At 45.5% G+C, this 23,792-nt stretch overlaps 1 protein-coding gene across 1 annotated transcript; it reads left to right on the forward strand.

The window, feature by feature from the left end:
• Positions 1-16,218: 16,218 nt before the first annotated feature.
• Positions 16,219-22,852, forward strand: LOC142288555 (uncharacterized). The gene is made up of 3 exons (XM_075333526.1): positions 16,219-16,286; positions 18,168-18,268; positions 21,252-22,852. Exons 2-3 carry the CDS (start codon positions 18,190-18,192, stop codon positions 22,073-22,075), a joined length of 903 nt encoding a protein of 300 aa, XP_075189641.1. The 5' UTR covers positions 16,219-16,286; positions 18,168-18,189; the 3' UTR covers positions 22,076-22,852.
• The last annotated feature ends 940 nt before the right edge of the window (positions 22,853-23,792 follow it).

Consider the following 23,792-nt stretch of genomic DNA (forward strand, 5'->3'; position numbering starts at 1 on the left):
CTGACTTGGTTCCAGAACCTAGCGATTGTCTCACATTCCCATAGCCCATGCAGCATATCCGTTTTTTCTTTTTGACACTTAGGACACCACCTATCCCTACCTGGTATGTTGAAACCTATAATGGCCCTATGTAGAATTCTGAATTGAGTGTCTCTCCATCTCTCATTGGTAATGTGTTTCCGCACTTGTACCCATCCTCTCAGTATATCATCCACCACTTCTTCCCTTCCCAATTGTTTCCCCCACGCTTTTAAAGTCCGACTATCCTCCCGAGAGATAAGCACCCCCCTTAGCGATCGATAAATTTTAGAGACATTTATACTTGTTACATCACATTCCAGTAACTCATCAATCGAACTTCTGTTCAGCTCTCTTCCAACCACACCCAGGTCTCCTATTATTCCATGTTTCAATTGTTCATACTGGATGACATGTGAGCTATTAAGGTTGTACTTATCCAGCACTTCCCGACCTGTCATCCACCTCCTGTCCTCCACATTCATAACATCTATCATTCTCCTGACTCCCCTCTCTTTCCATCTAGTAAATAGCTTGTTTTCTCGTCCCAGGGGAAAATTTGGGAATGCCCAGGGGTTCAAGTACTTGGACACTTTCCATGAGAGCCCCAGTTTTTTCCTTACCGACTTCCATGTTAGCATGGTGTCTCGGAATATAATTGAGTTCCTTATGTGCCCTTCAACCCTGGATAGTGGGGAGTGCAGAATGGACGTCAGATCCCACGGTGACGCATATTTAGTTTCCATCGCATGATCTGAGTGCCTACTCGTTCCTCTCACCCAATCAATTACATGCCTCATGATACATACAAGATTATACCCTTGGACATCTGGAAAGTTTAGACCTCCCTCCTCTGCTGACTTCATCAGCGTACGCAGCTTTATTCTGGGTTTCCTTCCCCTCCACAGAAATTCTGTATACGCGGAGTTGAGCTTATTCACATCCTTTAGTTTTGGCAATAGCGGGATTGTCTGGAAGAGATACAGCAGCCTAGGAAAGCTCATCATTTTTATCAGGTGGCATCTTGCCAGTAATGGAAGTGGCAGACCTTTCCATCCCTTTAATTGAACTATAATTTTCCTGATTAGCGGTCCATAATTCAAGTTATAGATTGTTTCCACCGATCTTCCTATATGCACTCCCAGGTATTTAATTGAAGATTGTGCTATAGGAATTCCACATAGACAGCCATCCCTTATTTGTCCCCCCATTGTCCCATGATGCCCCTTTAGGAACATGATCTCGCATTTTTTTTTGTTCAGTTTGAAACCGGAGAATGAGCCAAATTTTTCAATCAAGGCAAGAGTCTGTGGCAAATCCGCACCGGGGTCCCCCATATAAAGTATGATGTCATCAGCAAAAAGCGCTGTCTTTACTTCTGAACCCCTTATCTTGATTCCTTTAAAGCTATTTTGTCCCTGTAGTATTCTTGACAACGGCTCGATTGCCAGGTTGAATAAAAGAGGAGATAATGGGCAGCCCTGTCTTGTTCCCTTCATCAAAGGGAACACGTCTGATAGAAAGCCCGGAGTGTGAACCCTAGCTCCCGAGTTGGCATAAAGGTTTCTAATGTAAAGTCTCATCTTGCCTACAATCCCTATGGCCTCCATTACCCTGTCTAACCACCCCCAATTTACATTATCAAACGCTTTTTCTGCGTCAAGTGTAACTAGGGCAGGTCTAGCCCCTCCCTCAGTGAGACCCAGTCTAACCGCGTCTACCACTAGAATTGTCTTTCGGATATTGGTAACGGCATTTCTCCCCTTAATAAACCCCACCTGGTGATTCGTAATGATCCTAGGTAAGATCTCGGCCAGTCTATTAGCCATGATCTTGGACATAATTTTTAAATCCTGATTTATGAGCGATATAGGTCTATAACTAGAGGGATCATCCAGGTCCTTGGTTCCCTTGGGGAGTAATTTAATATATGCTATGTTGGAATTTTTGGGTATTTCCGCCCCTCCCAGGAAAGCATTAAAGACTGAGGTTAGATCCGGCGAGATCAGATCCTTCAGAGCCTTATAGAATTCACTATTGAAACCGTCAGGTCCCGGTGCCTTGTTGGTGTTAAGCTCCCCAATTGTTCTCGTCACCTCCTCTACTGTGATATCTGCGTTTAAGGCACTCAAATCTTCCTCCGTCAAGCTAGGCATTTGGGCTTGTCTTAGCCACTCTGCCTCATCAGTCATGTCGTTATTCCCTGACCCATATAGTTTTCTATAGTAATCTCCCAACAGTTTATTAATGTCCTTAGGATCCGTAGTCACCTCTCCCCCCTTTGTTTTCAGTTTAGAGATCACTGTCATCTTTCTGCTGCCCCTTGCCAGATTGGCCAACATCCTTCCCGCCTTGTTGCCAAACCTATGTAAGTCAACCTCCTTGTGCGACCAGAATAGTTGTTCCTTTTTTTTGGCCCATTCGTCAAATCCCTCTTTTGCCTCCAGCCATCTGCCTTTTGTCATGGGAGATCTATTTGTCACATAATTTGTATATGCTACCCGTACTGCTTCACTATGGAAATTATAATTCTCATTGGTTTTCCGTTTGATCATGGCTGCGTACCCCACCAGACGGCCCCTTAGGACCGCTTTTGCCGTTTCCCAAAATATCACTGGGGACTCTCTATGTTCCTTATTGTCCTCTGCAAATTCTCCCCACCACTCCTGTAGCACCTTGTGGAAATTATCTTGCCTGAGAAGGAACGATGGGAATCTCCATATGATATCTGTACCTCTCCTGAATTTCTCTCTAATGCCCAATCTCACCGGACTATGATCAGAGATCACCATATTCTCTATCACACAATCTTGCGTTCCACTCAGTAAGTCTTGCGAGATCCAGAACTGATCAATACGTGACCAGCTATCATGAGGGTGAGAGAAGTGTGTATACTCTCTGTCATGTGGGTGAGTTAGTCTCCAGATGTCTTTCAGTCCTACGTCTTCTAATGTTACATCCCTATTGTCTAAACTCCTGCCCACATTAGCTGTCCCCTCCTCGCCCCTCCTCCTATCTTCAGCTGAGTCTGGGACAGTGTTAAAATCGCCTCCCACTATAATGTTAGCCTCCCCATCTGCTAATATGGTGGCCTTTATGTCATCATGGAATGTGATTTGTTGTGAATTTGGGCCATAGACATTATAAATACTGAGTTTACCCGCTGGACTAACGATTGTTAAGTGCTGCCACCTTCCATGGTCGTCTGCCTCATGTGCCACTACCTCATGACTGAATTGTTTATTTATTAGAATCATAGTGCCCGCTTTTCTACCTTGTGCCGCTGCCCCGTAAACGGTGCCCACCCAATGTTTCTTCATGCGGAAAAAGTCCTCCCCCCCCAAGTGGGTTTCCTGTAATAAGGCAATGTCTGTCTTTAGTCTTTTCAGATGTCTCAATATCATTGCTCGTTTGTTAGGTGATCTCAGCCCTTTAACATTCCACGTAGTTATCTGTATCATGTTAACCTGTGTATTCTGCTTTTACTACTCCCTCCCCTATGGGCCCCTGCATCAAGGAAGACGAGATGTTCGACACTAGAATCACAGTTGGTACCACAAAATCGACACTCCCTTTCCCCACCTTGCAAATATAACAAATACAACAAAAAGCATGTAACTGTAAAACATATTTTCCCTTCCGAGAAATCCACGGCGTTTCCCGCCACGTTGGTGAGCTCCCCTATTCCTAGCCAAAATATGTAGCTCCCTAATCACCCCCCAAAAAATATATGTTCTATCCCCGGACTAACTTGAATAAGCCTTTGAAAATTATGCAAAAATTAGCACAGTATGTCAAAACCTCAGCAAGATTCTCCAGTCCTACTTATCTCTGACTCCAGGTAGCCATCAGTCCGCCCAGAACAGGCCCACTTCATTTGAATTTGGATGATGTTCCTGGACAAAGGAGAAAAAGAAAAAAAGAAAAAAAAAAGACCAAGGGGAGAGAAGATGGAGAAAGAAAGGAGAAGAACAAAAAAAAAAAAAAAGAGGGGGGGAAGAGGACCCAGACTTTGGGATGTTTTCCTCTCTTTTCTCCCTTCCCCCTCCTCCTCTCACCTCCCCAACCCTCTCTCCGTAATGCATCCTCCTCAACGCCTCTCCCTGTTTGGGAAGAGAGAAAAAAAAAAAAAAAACAGGCAAAAAAAGGAAAAACAATGAGCGAGTTCCAGTTCAGGTATCATGGTTTCTCTCCAAGGGTTGGTTCCTGTGTTCCAGGCGAGAATTATGCTGTCGACCCGGGCTTGGCCTCCTTTCCTCCCTGGTCTCGACTTGCTTTTGTCCCCCAAGACGTCCCACATCTCTTCCTGAGCTTGTGGGGGATCCTCTTCTATTATTCCCTTCTCCACTAGCTCCTTTTTCTTGCCTTTCTGACCTAGTCTTGTTGAGCTCTGCCATGAGAATGTTTTCTGCTTCTTTGTAGTCCTTGTAGTATACAAACGAGCCATTGGGGTTTCTAACTTTCAGTGTAGCAGGGTATAATAGCTGGCACTTTACTTTTTTGTTGTACAGAAATGAGCAAATTTTGGTAAATTATTTTCTCCTTCTGGATACTTCCGCTGAATAATCCCCAAAAATTAGCAGTCTGTTGCCTTGATATTGTAGTGGACGCTTTCGTTCTCTAAAGGCCCTCAATATTTCCTCCTTATGCTTATAATCAAGGTACTTGACAATCACCTGCCTGGCTCTTATCGGGGTATTCTTGTTTGAGTTTTGGCCCTCTCCCTTATTCGCCTCCTGGTGTCTCAGTGGACCCACTCTGTGGGCTCTTTCAACTCTGAATTTCGCCTTTATGCCCAGGGCCTGCGGTAGCTCCAACTCGCATATATTATCCAACCGTCCAATCGACACAGACTCTGGCAACCCGACTATACGTAAGTTGTTTCGTCTCGATCTGTTTTCCAAATCGTCCGCTTTATCCTTCAAGTATTCATTAGATTTTGCTAGAGCTGCTATTTGTGCTTGCATAGCCAGTATTGTCTCCTCGGAGTCAGATATTCTCTGCTCTGATTCTGCCAGTCTAGAGGCATGGGCATTTATCTGTTTTTGCATATTAGCTAATGATGTTTGTATGGCTGCCTCAATAGCCACTTTAACCTCTTTTGACAAGTGTGATGTCACTTCTTCAGCCAGTTTTTTATAGTCCACATTAAGCTTTTGTGTGTACTTGTCTTGGCCTGCAGGTGGTGCTGTTTTCTTAGTTCTCTTTGTCTGGACTGGGCCACCACCTCCATCCCCCAATAGCTTGCAGGCTTGTGATGTTGGTGTAGTAGGCTGCTTTTTGTTTCCTTTGGAAGGGGTACTATGAATTCTTGCATTTGACTTCCTGTGAGTCTGAGTGGGATTAATCTCCCTGTGCTGTTTGTCAGTTTCATCCTCCAACACTGCTGTGTCTTTGAGCTGCCCTGCTTTGCCTGCATCTTCTCTCCCCTCTGCCTCCATATCTCCTTCATCCTCCCATTGCGATCCACCATCATCAGTCCCCTGCATCCACCTCTCTCCTGCTGTGTCCTCCTGTGACTCCTCGCTCATATCTTCCTTATCTCCTGTCTCCTCGCTCATATCTCCCTTATCTCTCCCCTTCCAGCTCTGTGTTTGCTTTTCTGTGTCTCTCACCATGCGTTCAGGCTCCTCCCCCATCAGGCTCGGTGCCATTATCTTATCTTCTCCTCTGTCCATATCAAAGCTTCTCCAGGCTGATTCACCGCTCCCAGAGCTTCTCAGGAGGTACCGTTCCATAGCTGTCTGCTTTAGGTAACCTCCTGTGCTGCTCTCTGTTTGGTGGCTCGTCCGGGGGGTCTGTTTTTAGTCGGTTTCTGTGAGGGGTGGCAGGAGCTTCTCCCCTAAGCTGCCACCTCAGCCAGGACAGGAACAGGAAGTCTGGGCCTGCTTTTATTCAGCAGGGACAGGGAAGATGGATAAAATTGATGGGAAGATGGATGGAGCCAAATACAGGGCCATTCTTGAAGAAAACCTGCTGGAGTCTGCAAAAGACCTGAGACTGGGAGGGAGATTTGTCTTCCATCAAGACAATGATCCCAAACATAAAGCAAAATCTACAATGGGATGGTTCACAAATAAAACGTATGCAGGTGTTAGAATGGCCAAGTCACAGTCCAGACCTGAATCAATGGATTCAATTCTAGGTAAGAATACATTGACATCCACTAAAACAAGGCCAGTGAGTACGCATACAACGTTCAACTCACTGCTTAGCAGGAAAACCGTACCAGGTAACAGTCAGGGCTTCTCTACCCTCCTTTTCCTTAACACTGCACCTGTACATAGAAACCCCCCCTTTCAAATCTTCTATCCACAAAGACCAGGTCCAAGGCCTTATCAAACATCAATTATTGATGACACGTCACTCATAGGTGTATATATCTCAGTGTTCCTTCACAAAAACTGCAGCCTCCTGAAGCTTCCATGTCACATATTTAGGGCGTTCTTGTCGGAATCATGGTGTGATGCAGTGTGTGGGCTGTCATCCTCAAATAAGGGCAGCACCTGTAATTTTTCTCTATAGCTGGAGATTGTGGGTTTGGTCTCTACTGGGGACAGTTTTGGTGGTGTGGATGTATCAGCATCGTCATATTCCTGTCCCTCCTCGGTGGCTTCTGTTGCTCCAGCAACAAATAGGCCAGTGGCCTTGGGTCCTACATTTGCTGCTGAAGAGGAACTGGGTGCGGCCCGCCCTGCAATGGCATCTGCAGAAGCTAGGGGGGGCGGGACATATGGCATGCCCCCCCCAGTCACAACAGGAAATAGTGGGGTGGTCTTACGTGGGCGAGGAGCCCCACACACTGCACAAGTCTCACGCCAATCAGGATTTTGAGTTAGACAAACTACACAAGTCCAACCCTCTGGGGATGACATATAGGGTGGTGGGCATTGCTTTCTAATGGGCTTGGCCACTTCCTGAGGTGCCATTTTCTGAGCTGGTGCAATATAGAAATATCTACCACCTCTATCCCATTCCTCTTTCCATGCCAATCTTCTAACGTCCTTTGACGTTCTATACCATGCCTCAGCATCCATAAGGAGATCTTTATCTTTCAAGATCCCTCGCTTATTTAACAAAACATCTTTCCATTCCTGCTCCTCTAATCTCCCTCTCTTGGCAGTGATCACTGCCACCTTCAAGAGCGAATTCATATTTTTAACATACTTCCTTCCTTCTCGTTCGCTTACTAATTCTTCTGCCGTTAACTTGACAGGTGTGGACTGATTAGACCCCATGCTTAAAGGGTACACGACCTAAAACTAACACGCCAACCTGGATGTCTGGTCTGCCGTAGTGCACTTCCTCTCCTGGACCAGCGACTATACACATCCACAGAATACACAGATTTTCTACCTCAGTCCACAAAACCACAACACAAACGGGTTGTCCTACCAGGAAGAAGTGTCACGTGGGTGATAGAAACTAAATTCACCCTCACTATATCTTACTTCAAGTACTAGTAACCTCTGTTCACACTATATACACCACATTTGAACGGTCCGTCCAGAGCATCAATACTCAATGATTAAAACCAAAGTCAAGGGATTCTGCCAATGTTCCTCCTACCTAGGATCGCGGAGAACACATCAAATTCCACCAGATACAGTCAGGGCTCTTACCATAACTCTGTACTAGCCAAAACCAAAGTCAACCCCCCTATCGTCTCCTCTCTCTGGAAGACGCACCAGGATACAGTCAGGGCTCTTACCATAACTCTGTACCTGGCCTTCAGACTTATCAACTACTGACTATCGACCGGACATGTCACACACCAGTGTATCTCGCAGTATACATAAACAGTTAACTTTTCCAAGATTTTCATTCACTCATAGAAGAAACAGCTTCAAAGCATCAAAGTACATTCTCGTGACACTTCCTCTTTTTTTCGTAAACGAGCAAGTACGAACAAAGCACACAGAACTTCCTCTTTTTGCAGCCAGCCTTGCTGCAAACACAGTGATTAGAGCGATACCAGGTGTCAAAGTCTTAATTATGACCGGGTTCAGGAGCTAGGACTTTGACAGGTCGGTCATCAAGTGTCTGGACTCTGGAAGCCGACACCTCACTCTTCCCCCGAAAAATTTTTTAACACAGAAGGCTAAGATAAGATAACACAAATTTTCTCACCTCTTTGGAGTTTGCAACCTCCAGGCAGGCCCTCTGTGCTCAAGGTAGAGTGAAGGTGATATCACGGCTTTCCTCGGTTCCCGGACATACGTCCGCCCTAGCCCCGCGGGGACGCCAAATGATAAAGCCTTAATTTAGGTTGATGCCATTCATATGATACGCATCTATCCCTTTGACACCTGTATTCCAAATTAATGATTAAAGACCTTTATCGCATGTGATATCTATATCTACACAAATCAAAGACAGCCAGTCATGATAGATGTAGAATTCTGATTTATTCCGGAAGTTGTACAAATATTTAAACGGTATTCTTGGCTAGGTGCCAAGAATACGTAACACGTCTCCCATTGGATAAAGTAGAACAGCTTATTCTGTGATATACAATTTACTGTAATGTGCTTGTTTCCTCATTTATATTAAGCAATGTCAGCATGATTCACTTGTCACAAGACTCTGTCTGTCTGAGGCTTATGCCAAGAGATATATGTGTGGTACAGTTCAAACACCATCTTAAATCCTGTTCTTTGGATATCTTCATATATACTCCTATATACTCATAATAGTTCATAATCTTGTCCATAACAATATGTGTGGCATAAAAGCAACACAGCTCATCATCCTGAATACACCATCCCCACTGTCAAACATGGTGGTGGCAGCATCATGGTTTGGGCCTGCTTTTCTTCAGCAGGGACAGGGAAGATGGATAAAATTGATGGGAAGATGGATGGAGCCAAATACAGGGCCATTCTTGAAGAAAACCTGCTGGAGTCTACAAAAGACCTGAGACTGGGAGGGAGATTTGTCTTCCATCAAGACAATGATCCCAAACATAAAGCAAAATCTACAATGGGATGGTTCACAAATAAAACGTATGCAGGTGTTAGAATGGCCAAGTCACAGTCCAGACCTGAATCCAATCGAGAATCTGTGGAAAGAGCTGAAAACTGCTGTTCACAAACGCCTGCATCCAACCTCACTCAGCTCCAGCTGTTTACAAAAGGAAGAATGGGCAAGAATTTCAGTCTCTCGATGTGCAAAACTGATAGAAACATACCCCAAGCGACTGCAGCTGTAATCGCAGCAAAAGGTGGCACTACAAAGTATTAACTTTAAAGGGGATGAATAATATTGCACGCCCCAATTTTCAGTTATTTATTTTTTAAAAAAAAACTTTAAAATGAGCAATACATTTCGTTCAACTTCACAATTGTGTCCCACTTGTTGTTGATTCTTCACATTAACATTTTTATCTTTATGTTTGAAGCCTGAAATGTGGGAAAAGGTTGAAAAATTCAACGGGGCCGAATACTTTCGCAAGGCACTAATATATACATATATATATATATACACATACATATATATATATATATATATATATATATATATATACACACATACATATATATATATATATATATATATATATATACACATACATACATACATACATACATACATACATAGGTGTGTGTGTGTGTATATATATATATATATATATATATATATATATATATATATATATATATATATATATATATATATATATATATATATATATATATATATATATATATATATATACACATATACACACTATATACATAGGGGTGTGTGTGTGTGTATATATATATTATATATATATATATTATATATATACACACTATATACATGGTGAATGTGGAATGTCTTTGTGCACTTGTAGATTGTGTAACACAACCATATAACATGTAGTCACGGCTGCATCCAGTATTACAGCTCAGGCCTATTTATTGCTCTTAGTAGCAGGATCTGGTGAAGCTGCTATTTTCCCTACAGAGCTGAGTCTCGCAGATAATGAAGAGGACGCTGCTCTCCACATAATGCTGCGGTCACATAATGCTGCGGTCACATAATGCTGCGGTCACAGCTGATGGGCAGGGATACACAATCACATCCCCCTGAGCTAATACTGATGACCTATTCTACAGAGAGGTGATCAGGGAAGCTGTTGTTGTCACTGGTGATAATTTTGGGTGCACACCACTTAGGGAAGGTGCAATGACATTTTTGGGGCCAGATCTCACAATGGAAACCACTATGAAGAATCCTGGAATGACATCTGCCTCTCCTCGCTGTGCACAGGATCAGGATTTTCCGCATCTTTTACCCACTTCAGGTTTCTAAAACCACCAAGTGATTATAAGAAGTGGCCGCTCCATTCTTCTGGTGTTTTCCACTGGGAAGACTTTCTGTATTTTACAATGCAGATCAATGGGAAGGCTCGGAAGATGCCGGAATCTACAACTCCCAGCTTAACAATGGTGAGGAGATGCTGGGAGTTGTTGTTATCAGACTGCGGACCCTACAGGGACCACAATGCTGATAAGACGCAGCAATATCACAAATAATCATCTATAACCAGGTACCTTTATAGGTGACATCTTCTGAGTCGTTCCCATCCCTTTTGTCTCCACGCAGTACAGACGCCATGATGAGGTTTCGTGCCCACCGCTCGTCTCTGAAGACCTCCCTCTTTATTCTTCAGCAGCACTTCCCCACACAGCACCTTTACAAATAAAAGTATCATTATACTGCCCCATAAATATAAATATCTCCCATGCTGTGCCCCTGAATAAATAATTGCTGTGCTTCCTTCACAAAATATCCCCCCCCACACTGCCCTAATCCAAAATACCTCCCACACTGCCTTTCTCCTTAATATACCCCCACTCTGCCCCTTTCCAGAATGTCCCCATACACACTGCTCTTTGTAATATACCCCCACACTACCTCTCTCCATAATATCCCCCCATATTGCCCCTCTCCAAAATAATCCTCCCAAACTGCTCTTTTGTAACTCTCACACACACACACACACACACACAATGCACCCCCATCACCCTCTCCCCCCCCCCCCCACACACACAATATAATGCACCCCCCATTACCCCTTTCTCCACAAACACACACACACACACCATCACATATATGTTGAGGAGAGCCATTAGATCAAATACTTGATTAACCTCTTGACAAGGGATTGTGGGAAATGTGTCAATTTGCCTTACATGAGCCAGGTTTTCAGAGATAACTAAGATAGCCACCGATGACATCATAGACCCTCCCATCAGCATGGATCCACCAGATGACGACTCCCCCATCACCATCACCATGGATCCATCCAATGATGTCATAGACCTGCCTACGATGATGCTCACCAATCAGCTCATGGAATAACACATTGTTCAACCCACTGACCAATGGACACATCCAAGTATGCCCACTATAGGGCTGACCATGCCCATTTTCCTAGTTTTTATAAAGGCATGTTCTTGAATAAATCTCTCAGAGTCTGGGCCGACTTCGGTCGAGGAAAGATGAATATCCGACTGTGTGTCTGATCTCATTTTTCAAGCATGCACTCGATCCACACCACTTAGGATCAGGCAGTAGGCAACTTGTGGAACTTTGTAAGAGTTCATCCTAACATATACACACACAATGCACCCCCATTACCACACACACACAAATACAATGCACCCCCCATCACCACACACACACACACCCACCCACCCTTCCTTGGAATACAGTGCTGACCTTCTGCCTTTCGCAAAGCTGTGTTTCTTCACAAATGTTCCCCATTATGTGTCCTCAGCTTCTCCCCACTCATCCCCATTAATTAAACCTGTCATCTTCGGCTCCTCTGTGCCACCCCGCGCCAGCAGCCGGGCTGCTGCTCGGATCCGGATCCACGGTGGCTCGAGGAAGGAGGATCTCCGGCCCACTCGAATTAATGGGGGCTATGTACAGGGGGCTATTGGAAAGTTCGTGACGCCACCCATGGTGCGTGGTAAGATGAGGGACCACCGCTGCCGTAGGGGAGCCTGGTGACGATGTGTGGCAGCCTGATGTTTAACCCCTCCGTGGGTAGGGGGATGGTGTCCCGGGGCCCGTAGGATGGCTGGTGAATGGGTGCCGCTGGGGTAGGAGCAGGGGTAGTTAGTGTACTCACTCAGTCCAGGAATAACAACACCGACAGCTTGTAAACCAGAATTCTGAGCACCAACGCAGCTTGTAGGGAGCACGCTTGGGTCCGTGCCCTTGGTGTTGCTGTTGGCCTGTCGCCCTGTCCTTGGCACTTTTGTATCTGTTGGACCCATGGGTATAAAACTCTTCGGGTCCCGCTCACCCGTATGGCTAATGGAGTGAGCCTGCTCTCAGGGTTCACACGTAGGATTTCTTTGGACTGTTTTGGTTAAGTCCTATCCTATCGGTGCGCTAGTACCCCGATTTTGGAGCGGATTGGGTATGACACTTGAAGTCTTCACCCCCGTCGGGTGAATTACCGGAACGCGTGAAGCTACTTTCCGGCCTAGGGTCCACATACCCCGTCGTGCCCTGGCCCTTGCCCGGTGATAGCTCAAGGCCGCCGGCTGCCCTCCTCGGTAGTCCGTGCACCTTGACACTGTCCCCTGCGACCGGGTTCCAGCTCCTTCCGGGCCCAGACCAACGTCTGCCACCTAGTACACAGGACCTCTTCCCCGTGGCCTCTCCTCACGAGAGCCACCACTCCACCTCCTCTCCTTTCACTCCCCACTTCTCAACTTCAACTACTCAACTGTCACTTTCCTCACTTCTCCTCACCAACCCCCCCATGTGGGCGACCCTATTCCCTTCAGGCCCCCCAATGGTGTGTTTGGAAGGTAAAAGTAGGAAGTGTTCCTAGGATTTTTGATTGGCCAAGCTGTTAGCAACACCAAAGGACCAGGACCCGTAATAAAGGAGGGTGGATACCATGCAGAAGGGCAGATTGCACAATATCCTGTGACGACCTGATAGGCCAGGGCGTCACACCTCCATGGAGCGCTTACCGCTGCCTGATGTGTCTTTGTTTCCCGCAGCACTATGATGACGTCAGCAAGGTGCTGACCTCATCACGCTGCTGCACATTGGGGGCGGGGCCCAGTCATGGCACTACACACTCTGTTCAAATGTATTTACGTCTGAGAGCCGCAAATATATTTGAATAGGAAGGAGAAAGCTGCGGTCACCGCCACCGCCGCGCTCCTCCGCAGTGTGTGCATGCCGGGCATACCATCACACAGCAGAGCCAGCACAGCACAGCCTCCTGGTCCTGCTGCAGCTAGTGTGCGCATGGCAAATAATGCTGCCCGGCCACTACAGGCACCGGCCCATCTGGCATCTGCACGAATTGCCCTATTGCATGTTCGGGCCTGTATATATATATATTATATGTGTGTGTGTGTGTGTGTGTGTGTGTGTGTGTGTGTGTGTGTGTGTGTGTGTGTGTGTGTGTGTGTGTGTATCTCCTGAATTCAGCTCCACTCTAGTGGTGTGTATGAGGCGCTGTCTGGATTGGAGGCGATGCTTTGATGGAGGGAGATCCTCAATATATCACCTCCATTCTAGTCCCCTCAGTACAGAGCCGTCTACACTGGAGGCTGCAGTCACCTCACAATATCACCTCCATTCTAGTCCCCTCAGTACAGAACCGTCTACACTGGAGGCTGCAGTCACCTCACAATATCACCTCCATTCTAGTCCCCTCAGTACAGAGCCGTCTACACTGGAGACTGCAGTCACCTCACAATATCACCTCCATTCTAGTCCCCTCAGTACAGAGCCGTCTACACTGGAGGCTGCAGTCACCTCACAATATCACCTCCATTCTAGTCCCCTCAGTACAGAGCCGTCTACACTGGAGACTGCAGTCACCTCACAATATCACCTCCATTCTAGTCTCCTCAGTACAGAGCCGTCTACACTGGAGGCTGCAGTCACCTCACAATATCACCTCCATTCTAGTCCCCTCAGTACAGAGCCGTCTACACTGGAGACTGCAGTCACCTCACAATATCACCTCCATTCTAGTCCCCTCAGTACAGAGCCGTCTACACTGGAGACTGCAGTCACCTCACAATATCACCTCCATTCTAGTCCCCTCAGTACAGAGCCGTCTACACTGGAGACTGCAGTCACCTCACAATATCACCTGCATTCTAGTCCCCTCAGTACAGAGCCGTCTACACTGGAGACTGCAGTCACCTCACAATATCACCTCCATTCTAGTCCCCTCAGTACAGAGCCGTCTACACTGGAGACTGCAGTCACCTCACAATATCACCTCCATTCTAGTCCCCTCAGTACAGAGCCGTCTACACTGGAGACTGCAGTCACCTCACAATATCACCTCCATTCTAGTCCCCTCAGTACAGAGCAGTCTACACTGGAGACTGCAGTCACCTCACAATATCACCTCCATTCTAGTCCCCTCAGTACAGAGCCGTCTACACTGGAGGTTGCAGTCACCTCAGAATATCACCTCCATTCTAGTCCCCTCAGTACAGAGCCGTCTACACTGGAGACTGCAGTCACCTCACAATATCACCTCCATTCTAGTCCCCTCAGTACAGAGCCGTCTACACTGGAGGCTGCAGTCACCTCACAATATCACCTCCATTCTAGTCCCCTCAGTACAGAGCCGTCTACACTGGAGACTGCAGTCACCTCACAATATCACCTCCATTCTAGTCCCCTCAGTACAGAGCCATCTACACTGGAGGCTGCAGTCACCTCACAATATCACCTCCATTCTAGTCCCCTCAGTACAGAGCCGTCTACACTGGAGGCTGCAGTCACCTCACAATATCCCCTCCATTCTAGTCCCCTCAGTACAGAGCCGTCTACACTGGAGGCTGCAGTCACCTCACAATATCACCTCCATTCTAGTCCCCTCAGTACAGAGCCGTCTACACTGGAGGCTGCAGTCACCTCACAATATCGCCTCCATTCTAGACCCCTCAGTACAGAGCCGTTTACACTGGAGACTGCAGTCACCTCACAATATCACCTCCATTCTAGTCCCCTCAGTACAGAGCCGTCTACACTGGAGACTGCAGTCACCTCACAATATCACCTCCATTCTAGTCCCCTCAGTACAGAGCCGTCTACACTGGAGACTGCAGTCACCTCACAATATCACCTCCATTCTAGTCCCCTCAGTACAGAGCAGTCTACACTGGAGACTGCAGTCACCTCACAATATCACCTCCATTCTAGTCCCCTCAGTACAGAGCCGTCTACACTGGAGGCTGCAGTCACCTCAGAATATCACCTCCATTCTAGTCCCCTCAGTACAGAGCCGTCTACACTGGAGACTGCAGTCACCTCACAATATCACCTCCATTCTAGTCCCCTCAGTACAGAGCCGTCTACACTGGAGGCTGCAGTCACCTCACAATATCACCTCCATTCTAGTCCCCTCAGTACAGAGCCGTCTACACTGGAGGCTGCAGTCACCTCACAATATCCCCTCCATTCTAGTCCCCTCAGTACAGAGCCGTCTACACTGGAGGCTGCAGTCACCTCACAATATCACCTCCATTCTAGTCCCCTCAGTACAGAGCCGTCTACACTGGAGGCTGCAGTCACCTCACAATATCGCCTCCATTCTAGACCCCTCAGTACAGAGCCGTTTACACTGGAGACTGCAGTCACCTCACAATATCACCTCCATTCTAGTCCCCTCAGTACAGAGCCGTCTACACTGGAGACTGCAGTCACCTCACAATATCACCTCCATTCTAGTCCCCTCAGTACAGAGCCATCTACACTGGAGGCTGCAGTCACCTCACAATATCACCTCCATTCTAGTCCCCTCAGTACAGAGCCGTCTACACTGGAGGCTGCAGTCACCTCACAATATCACCTCCATTCTAGTCCCCTCAGTACAGAGCCGTCTACACTGGAGGCTGCAGTCACCTCACAATATCACCTCCATTCTAGTCCCCTCAGTACAGAGCCGTCTACACTGGAGACTGCAGTCACCTCACAATATCACCTCCATTCTAGACACAACCGTCACCTCGCGCTTTGTGACATCAGACCACGCCCCTAACACGTGTCAAAGTGACGTCATACCAGACAGCAGCCCGTACATTCTAGCATGTAACATCCCAGTGGCCAGAGAGCAGACTAACGTCTACAATAGAGTTGTTTGGTTTTTTTTTTAAAACGGAATGACGTCACCGGAAGGGGCGGGGCCTCCTCGCGCTGTGCAGTGTGCAGATCTGTGACCGGAAGCAGCAGTGCTCGGGCTCCTCTGTGCAGAGCGGACGGATCCTGACCCTGAGGTGGGGAAGATTCAGCTTTTCCTCATTAGTTATAGAGCTGAGGTCACACTGGATTTTGGGGGAAGAAATAAAAGTGTCTCCTGTCACTACTGGGGGCTGCAGCTCGTGTATATATCACATGGAAGGGGCTGAAGCTGCAGCACAGGGCTGTGGAGGCTTCCATAAGGAAGGGGGATATGGGGGGCTACACAGGGCAGGGGGCGATGCTGAATATTGGGGGGGGCTTACACTGGGCGATGCTGCACGTTGGAGGGGGAGAGACTGCACGTGGGGGGGGCTCGCAGGGGGAGAGACTGCACGTGGGGGGGCTCGCAGGGGGAGAGACTGCACGTGGGGGGGGCTCGCAGGGGGAGAGACTGCACGTGGGGGGGCTCGCGGGGGGAGAGACTGCCCGTGGGAGGGGCTCGCGGGGGGCGAGACTGCCCGTGGGAGGGGCTCGCGGGGGGCGAGACTGCCCGTGGGAGGGGCTCGCGGGGGGGCGAGACTGCCCGTGGGAGGGGCTCGCGGGGGGGCGAGACTGCCCGTGGGAGGGGCTCGCGGGGGAGGCTCCTCGCGGGGGGGCGAGACTGCCTGTGGGGGCGGGGGGGCTCCTCGCGGGGGGGGGGGGGAGAGGCTGCAGGGAGGATAGATTGATGGATAGGGGCACGTCTAGGATTTATAAATCCAGTGAATAAAGACCACAATGTGAGTCAATCAGTGATGTTTCGGTCCTTCCTTGGACTTTTATCAAACTCACACTATAAATATACATAAGAAAAATACAAAGTGAATATTCTCCCAAAGGTGCATGAATATTAGAGCAAACATCATACATATTACTTGTGGAAAGATCCATAGAAAAGATTTATCTATAGAACAGAAAAATGGGCACAATTGGATCATGGCCTCGTCCCCAGCGGCTGCAATATCCCATAATATTCACTTTGTATTTTTCTTATGTATCTTTATAGTGTGAGTTTGATAAAGGTCCAAGGAAGGAACGAAACGTCACTGATTGACTCACATTGTGGTCTTTAGTCACTTTATTTAAAAAATAAAAAAATAGTTTGAATATTTTGAGTGCCGGATTTATTTTTTCACTTTATTTTGATTTGATGTCAGATAGTGAGAAAAACCTGCAGATGTCTGTATAGAGATCGGAGGGAAAAACCTGCAGATGTGTCTATAGAGAGCGGAGGGAAAAACCTGCAGATAATTCGAGAGCGGAGCGAAAAACCTGCAGATGTCTCTGTATAGAGAGAGGAGGGAAACTTCTTGTTTTTCTTACCGACTCCTCAGCCCTGGTGTGGCGGAAGTGACTGTGGAGGTATCATACAGTGCTTGTATTATACATTATGGGGCAGTGAAAGGGGAAACTTTGGGCTTTAAGAGGAAAATGACTTTGTAAGGGCTGTAAAGATGGGAGAGGTTCTTATATGACCCAGTTGAATATTAATTACATTTTTATTTTTTGGGGGAGGGGTACCAATTAGAACCTCCGCTATGGGGTCCCATGATTCTATGTACATCTCTGTTCGTCCCCTTAAAGAAAAACAATTGAATAAAACTAATTTTCCTCAAAAAGACTTTCAAGAATACAACATTGTTGACTAAACCAATTCTCAAATGACGGAAAAATAAGCATTAGGGCGTCCAAATTGTGAAGACAAAACAATGAAGGAAATCCCAATGTCATAATGTATCACACTAAGTGGACCCTGCCACGTCTGCTTCTATCCCTGCTGAACTGACTCTGGGGCAGCACGGGGGATATAGGAGGCGTAGAGGCCATGCATGGATTGGTCTCAGGGGCCACACGGCTCTGGTAGCAGAAGCGTCCATCTACAACCTTCCACATGACTTTTCCTTTTGTCCGTGACTTTTACATTATTTAATTTACAGCTTTGAAATTCAGGGAAAAGATATGCAGAACGCTGCAGACACAATGGAAAAAGGAGAAATGGATGTGCGGAGTGATGAACGGAGTAGAGACCTTTCCACAGGTAACCCTCCTCAGTGAAGTGTCACCATTAAATAACAAGGAGAACAGTTATATTCCCAGCTGCAAGGAGAAAATGAAGTTACATTCTCCCTGCTGCCGCTCGTATACAGTTACTGATGAAGTGTGGGAAACAGTAACACTTACCGCTCACAGGCTGTCAGCCAAGGAACAAGAGGGTTGATTACTGGGCGCCCACTATCTAGTGAGTGGTGACTGTTACAGCCTCTCCCAATGTGCTGGTGACTGCAAGTGAGCAGCTGCTGGGAGAATGTAACTGCAATTTTTCCTTGCAGTTACTGTGTCACAATCTCTCTGCTGTCTTAGCGACGCAGCAATGACAGTTTTGCCTCCCTATGGAATCAGGGCCGTGCCAAGCTGTTCGTTTGTTGAGAGACAGCTCAATTCAATCTGAAACAGAGGTGCTTGGTCTCTTTTCAGGGGTTCCCTGTTGTGAGTGATCAGTTACTTAGCTGAGTAGTCAGTCCCAAACACGGTATCACGAAGGTGCCGGGGTAACTGGAGAAGGGATCCCCGAAACTGGCCCTTAGACTAAGGACCTTGTCCTGTCCCTTATCCCACAGGTAGGCTTGATGGTATCCAGGTCTGGACCGCCAGCTTAACCCTAACTCCTGTCTAAACCCTGATCTAACACCCCCTCTCCCCCCACCTGGAGTGGAGATGCAAATACCACAGACACGGGAAAAAAACAACTCATACACACTGCACACAAAAAGGAGACACAGTACATGTATTGGAGGGAATAAAGTATAAGGAAGGAAGTAAATGTACAATGGGGAAACTTCCACACCACTCAAACAGCAGTACACTGGTCACCAAAAATAGGATCGCCACAAAGACCGGAATCACAGGAGCATAAGCTGAAGGTATCATCTGCAGTAACAAACAGACTCTCAAACCTTAAATAGGGAGAAGACAGGTGAATAGAAATTAGCCTTTTGAGTCTCAAGGAGCCACACACCACTCCATAGGAATTAACTCAGGACTGGAAAGCAAAGGAAAAGACTCAGCTGAGGCTGAGCAACTAAGATCAGGTTGCCTGTGAACAGAGTCTGGCGCCGTAGCGGCACCCCGCGAATGTGGGCCTGAACACCACATGACACTGGGCCTTGGTTATGCTGCATTCACATCAGCGTTTTCCTGCCGCACTGCCAGATCCGGCACAAGGGCAGTACAGTACAATACACATCACTGGCAAGCTCCGGGCACATGCGATTATGTGACAGCATGTGACCGGGGCTTGCCGCACTGTCTGTTAACTGTATTGTACTGTACTGCCCTTGTGCCAGATCTGGCAGTGCGGCAGGAAAACGCTGATGTGTGGGTACCCTTATCTGTGCTGTCATCTATAGCTGCCAGACCTTGGACCTCCTCTGACCATTCATTTGCCCTGATCCGCTATCCTCCTTATATTCTGACCCCAGACCGGACTACGCCTTTGACTTTCCCCTTAGTTCACGGCATACTCTCTTTGTATCTAACCCCAGAACATTCTATAACCCTGCCTCACGGCTTGTCCATGCAGTGACTAGCGTCACACACTGTTCCAATAAACCAGATAGATATCATTTAAATGCTGGGTACTCAGATTACCACTATATCTGCAGGTAAATAGTGTTTTTGTAGCTGCCAGGTTTTCTTTAACCCCTTCTCGATATGTAACGTATTATTACATCCTATTGCTTCTTTCGGGCTCAGAAGCTGAGTTTCCATTATTGACAGCAAATGATGTCTGAGTTATTCAGTGGAGGTAAGCTTCACCCACTGCTGTTAACTTTCAATCTTTGACAGCAGCATTCGCAGCTCACAGCCTATGGGGTACAACGTTCCACATATCCAACGCCCCCAGCAACATTTATCATTGGGTGCATATGGGTCGCCATAATAGCTGGGGGTCTGCTAAAGACCCCTTGCCCTATATTGGAGTACTCCTATGATCTCCACACCTACAGTAGACACATCACTTCAGTGGTGTAGATTTCAAAATGAGATAATTTGTGGGGGGTTTCCACTGTTTAGGCACATCAAGGGCTTTACAAACGTGACACGACATCCTCTATTTCAGCCAATTTTGTTCTCCAAAAGTCAAATGGTGCTCCTTCCCTTCTGAGTCCTGGCGTATCTGTGTACACACGAGAAATTTCACAACAGAATTATATGGTCCATTTTCTCATCTTCCCCTTGGGAAAATGAAAATTTGTGGTTAAAGCAACACTTTTGTGGGAAAAATTAAAATCTTTATTTTTTCCTTCCACATTGCTTTAATTTCTGTGACTCATTACTGCTGTAGGAATATTACAAAAAAGGGGTAAATACATAGCTAATGTGAAAAATGAGTAAAAAGTCATTGCATTACTGCTTTAGAGATATTTACAAAGAGAGATTCTTATCTTATGTATTGGCCAATCCATGTGAGCCCAATAACCTCAACCAGGTGATCTCATTATATTGGGAACCTAATCTTAAATGCCTCTGTGTGACTAAAAATCTGCATGTCTGGGCAGATAGGTTCCTGGCTAAATAAGATGGTGGACACACCCTCGCTATAGGGCAGAGTGCTTGGTCAGGTTCTTGTCAAGGTTATCGGGCTCACATGGATTGGTCAATACATAAGCTAAGAGTCTCACTTTTACAAATATCTGTCGCTTTACTCATTTTTCTCATTAGCTATCTTTTAATCCCTTTTTTCTAATATTTCTACAGCAGTAATGCAATGCCAAAGTATCCTTATATTATTGAGTGCCACTGGATATGCTTTTGTGGATATGTTCTATTGAATGTCGTTTTGAGCACTTCGAAGGGTGCAGTTTTTAAAATGAAATGTCATTTTGGGTATTTTTCTGTCCCATAGGGCTTTTAAAGTAGAACACTATATACACTTTGGAATTTATATGGATTTATGTGTGCCTGTGTATGTTTGAGGTTATATTATTAAAAGCTTATAACTTGAATTTTATTTATGGCAGATGACGGTACCAGGAGTTCAAAACAGAAAGCTAAGGGAAGTGAAAGTCATAAAGGAGAGAAGCCATATTCATGTTCAGAATGTGAGAAATGTTTTGCTAAGAAATCAAAACTCATTACACATGAGAGAATTCACACAGGAGTGAAGCCATATTCATGTGCAGAATGTGGAAAATGTTTTGCTCTGAAAGCACATCTTATTAGACATGAGATAATTCACACAGGAGTGAAACCATATTCATGTTCAGAATGTGAGAAATGTTTTACTGATAAATCAAATCTCATTACACATGAGAGAATTCACACAGGACAGACTTCATATTCATGTTCAGAATGTGGGAAATGTTTTACTTTGAAATCAAAACTTGTTAAACATTTGATAATTCACACAGGAGTGAAGTCATATTCATGTTCAGAATGTGAGAAATGTTTTGCTAAGAAATCAAATCTCATTACACATGAGAGAATTCACACAGGAGTGAAGCCATATTCATGTGCAGAATGTGGAAAATGTTTTGCTCTGAAAGCACATCTTATTAGACATGAGATAATTCACACAGGAGTGAAACCATATTCATGTTCAGAATGTGAGAAACGTTTTCCTGACAAATCAAATCTCATTACACATGAGAGAAGTCACACAGGAGAGTATTCATATTCATGTTCAGAATGTGGGAAATGTTTTCCTTGGAAATCAGCTCTCATCACACATGAGAGAATTCACACAGGAGAGAAGCCATATTCATGTTCAGAATGTGGGAAAAGTTTTGCTGGGAAATCAAATCTTATTAGACATGAGAAAATTCACACAGGATTGAAGCCATAGTCATGAATAGAATGTCTTAGTAAATATTAATAGACTTTTACTATCTACTATTCATATTTACTAGAGGATCGCAAATAAGAGAAAAAAAGGACTTAACGTGCAAAAGATTTTTTGTGTAACCATAATAAATCAAAATCACAACCAATTATGATGCATATAAAATAATTTTTATTGTTACAAAAATTGTAAAAACAAGGTTAGATTGTCAGAATTATGTAAAGCAATAATTTGACAGGATAAATGAGAACAAAAAGAGAAGCAGCACCATAGCCCAAACATGAGGGGGGTAAGAGGGCTGACTAAAAATTAATCCAGGGAAGCTGTGATTAATTGATTAAAAATAAGCAATGCTACATAGAAAATATGGTCCGTTTGAATCAAGTAGGGCAAGGGTTAAATGAAGTAACAAAAAAGCCCAAAAAGCACAATCTCCATTTGCCTTTTATACATATAGCCAGCATTGTGGTGTAGGTTTCACCCTTTTTGTATCCTTACCAGCACATCTTGAACCTTTTAATATTGTCTGTTATAAGTGAATAATAAAATGTGTATACTTTTTGCATTAAGGTAGTTTCAGTGACTCTTTTCTATGGTTTTGTATATGCTTATGGAGTCTCTACCAGGGATTATTTACCCTCTATGTCCTGTATAGGGGTTATGGTGAGCAGTTTTGACCACCAAAAATCTCCCCCACATGATATTGTTCAGATGTTGTTTATATGTTATTATTTAAGTTGTGCTGCTGTGATACACTTTATTGATCCCATAGGAAATTATGGTATACAGATAGACAGTAATAAAGAGTTAATTTTATGTCATTACGGTTGTGTGCTTTTTATGGTGGATCATTTACAAACTATTCATCTTTTTACACTTTTCTTTTTAATTTTTGATGGAGAGAATTCTTTTTTTGGTTATAGCCAAGTTGTACGCTTTATTCATCCATTTGTGTATTGCTTGAATGAGAGCAGAATTCATTTTGTTAAATCTACACTCCATTTTGTCTTTGTGTAAGAGCCTGTACTGTGTCTCCCCTGGTGTAATGCAACAGAGACCCCTCTGTTTACTTTAGATAAGGGCTTGTATAGTTTCAGTTTCTTTGTTAAAAGTGAAGTTCAGGAATGTGAAGCTAAAAAGTTTATATAGTCTTAAGGCCACTTCACACATAACGAGATCGCTAACGACATCGTTGCCACTGTTTCTGTGACGAAACTACTTCACCAGTGATCTTGTTATGTTTGACGTGTGCCAACGATCCGCCCCCCTGCTGTGAGATCGTTGGTCGTTGCTGAATGTCCTGGGCCATTTTTGGCTCTTTGGAGTCCTGCTGAGCAGGATGGATCTGTATGTTTGACACCTACCAATGATCTCGTTAACTACCTAGATGAGAACTTAAAGTGTGACACGTAGGCGTGTAGTTGCATCTCCTTTTCTGTGCCCCCTCTGCACCGATTGGTTGGCGCTGAGACCAGTACTACGTTCTGATTGGGTATCGCTTCATGCTTTGTTCCTTTTTGAGCCTTGCTTTGTGGATTCATACTTTGTTCCCGATTGCTTGCTTGCTTTTCGGATCGAAGCTGAAGTCGTAGGTTCTATCCTCAAAGCAAGGCTCAAAAAGGGACAAAGTATGAAGCGATACAAAGTTGCCGGCCGCCTAATCAGAATGCAGTATTGGCCACCAATCGGAGCGGAGGGGTGTGGAAAAGGCGACGCATAT

This window comes from Anomaloglossus baeobatrachus, unplaced genomic scaffold (assembly GCF_048569485.1).
Source record: "Anomaloglossus baeobatrachus isolate aAnoBae1 unplaced genomic scaffold, aAnoBae1.hap1 Scaffold_84, whole genome shotgun sequence".
NCBI classification, from domain to species: Eukaryota; Metazoa; Chordata; class Amphibia; order Anura; family Aromobatidae; genus Anomaloglossus; species Anomaloglossus baeobatrachus.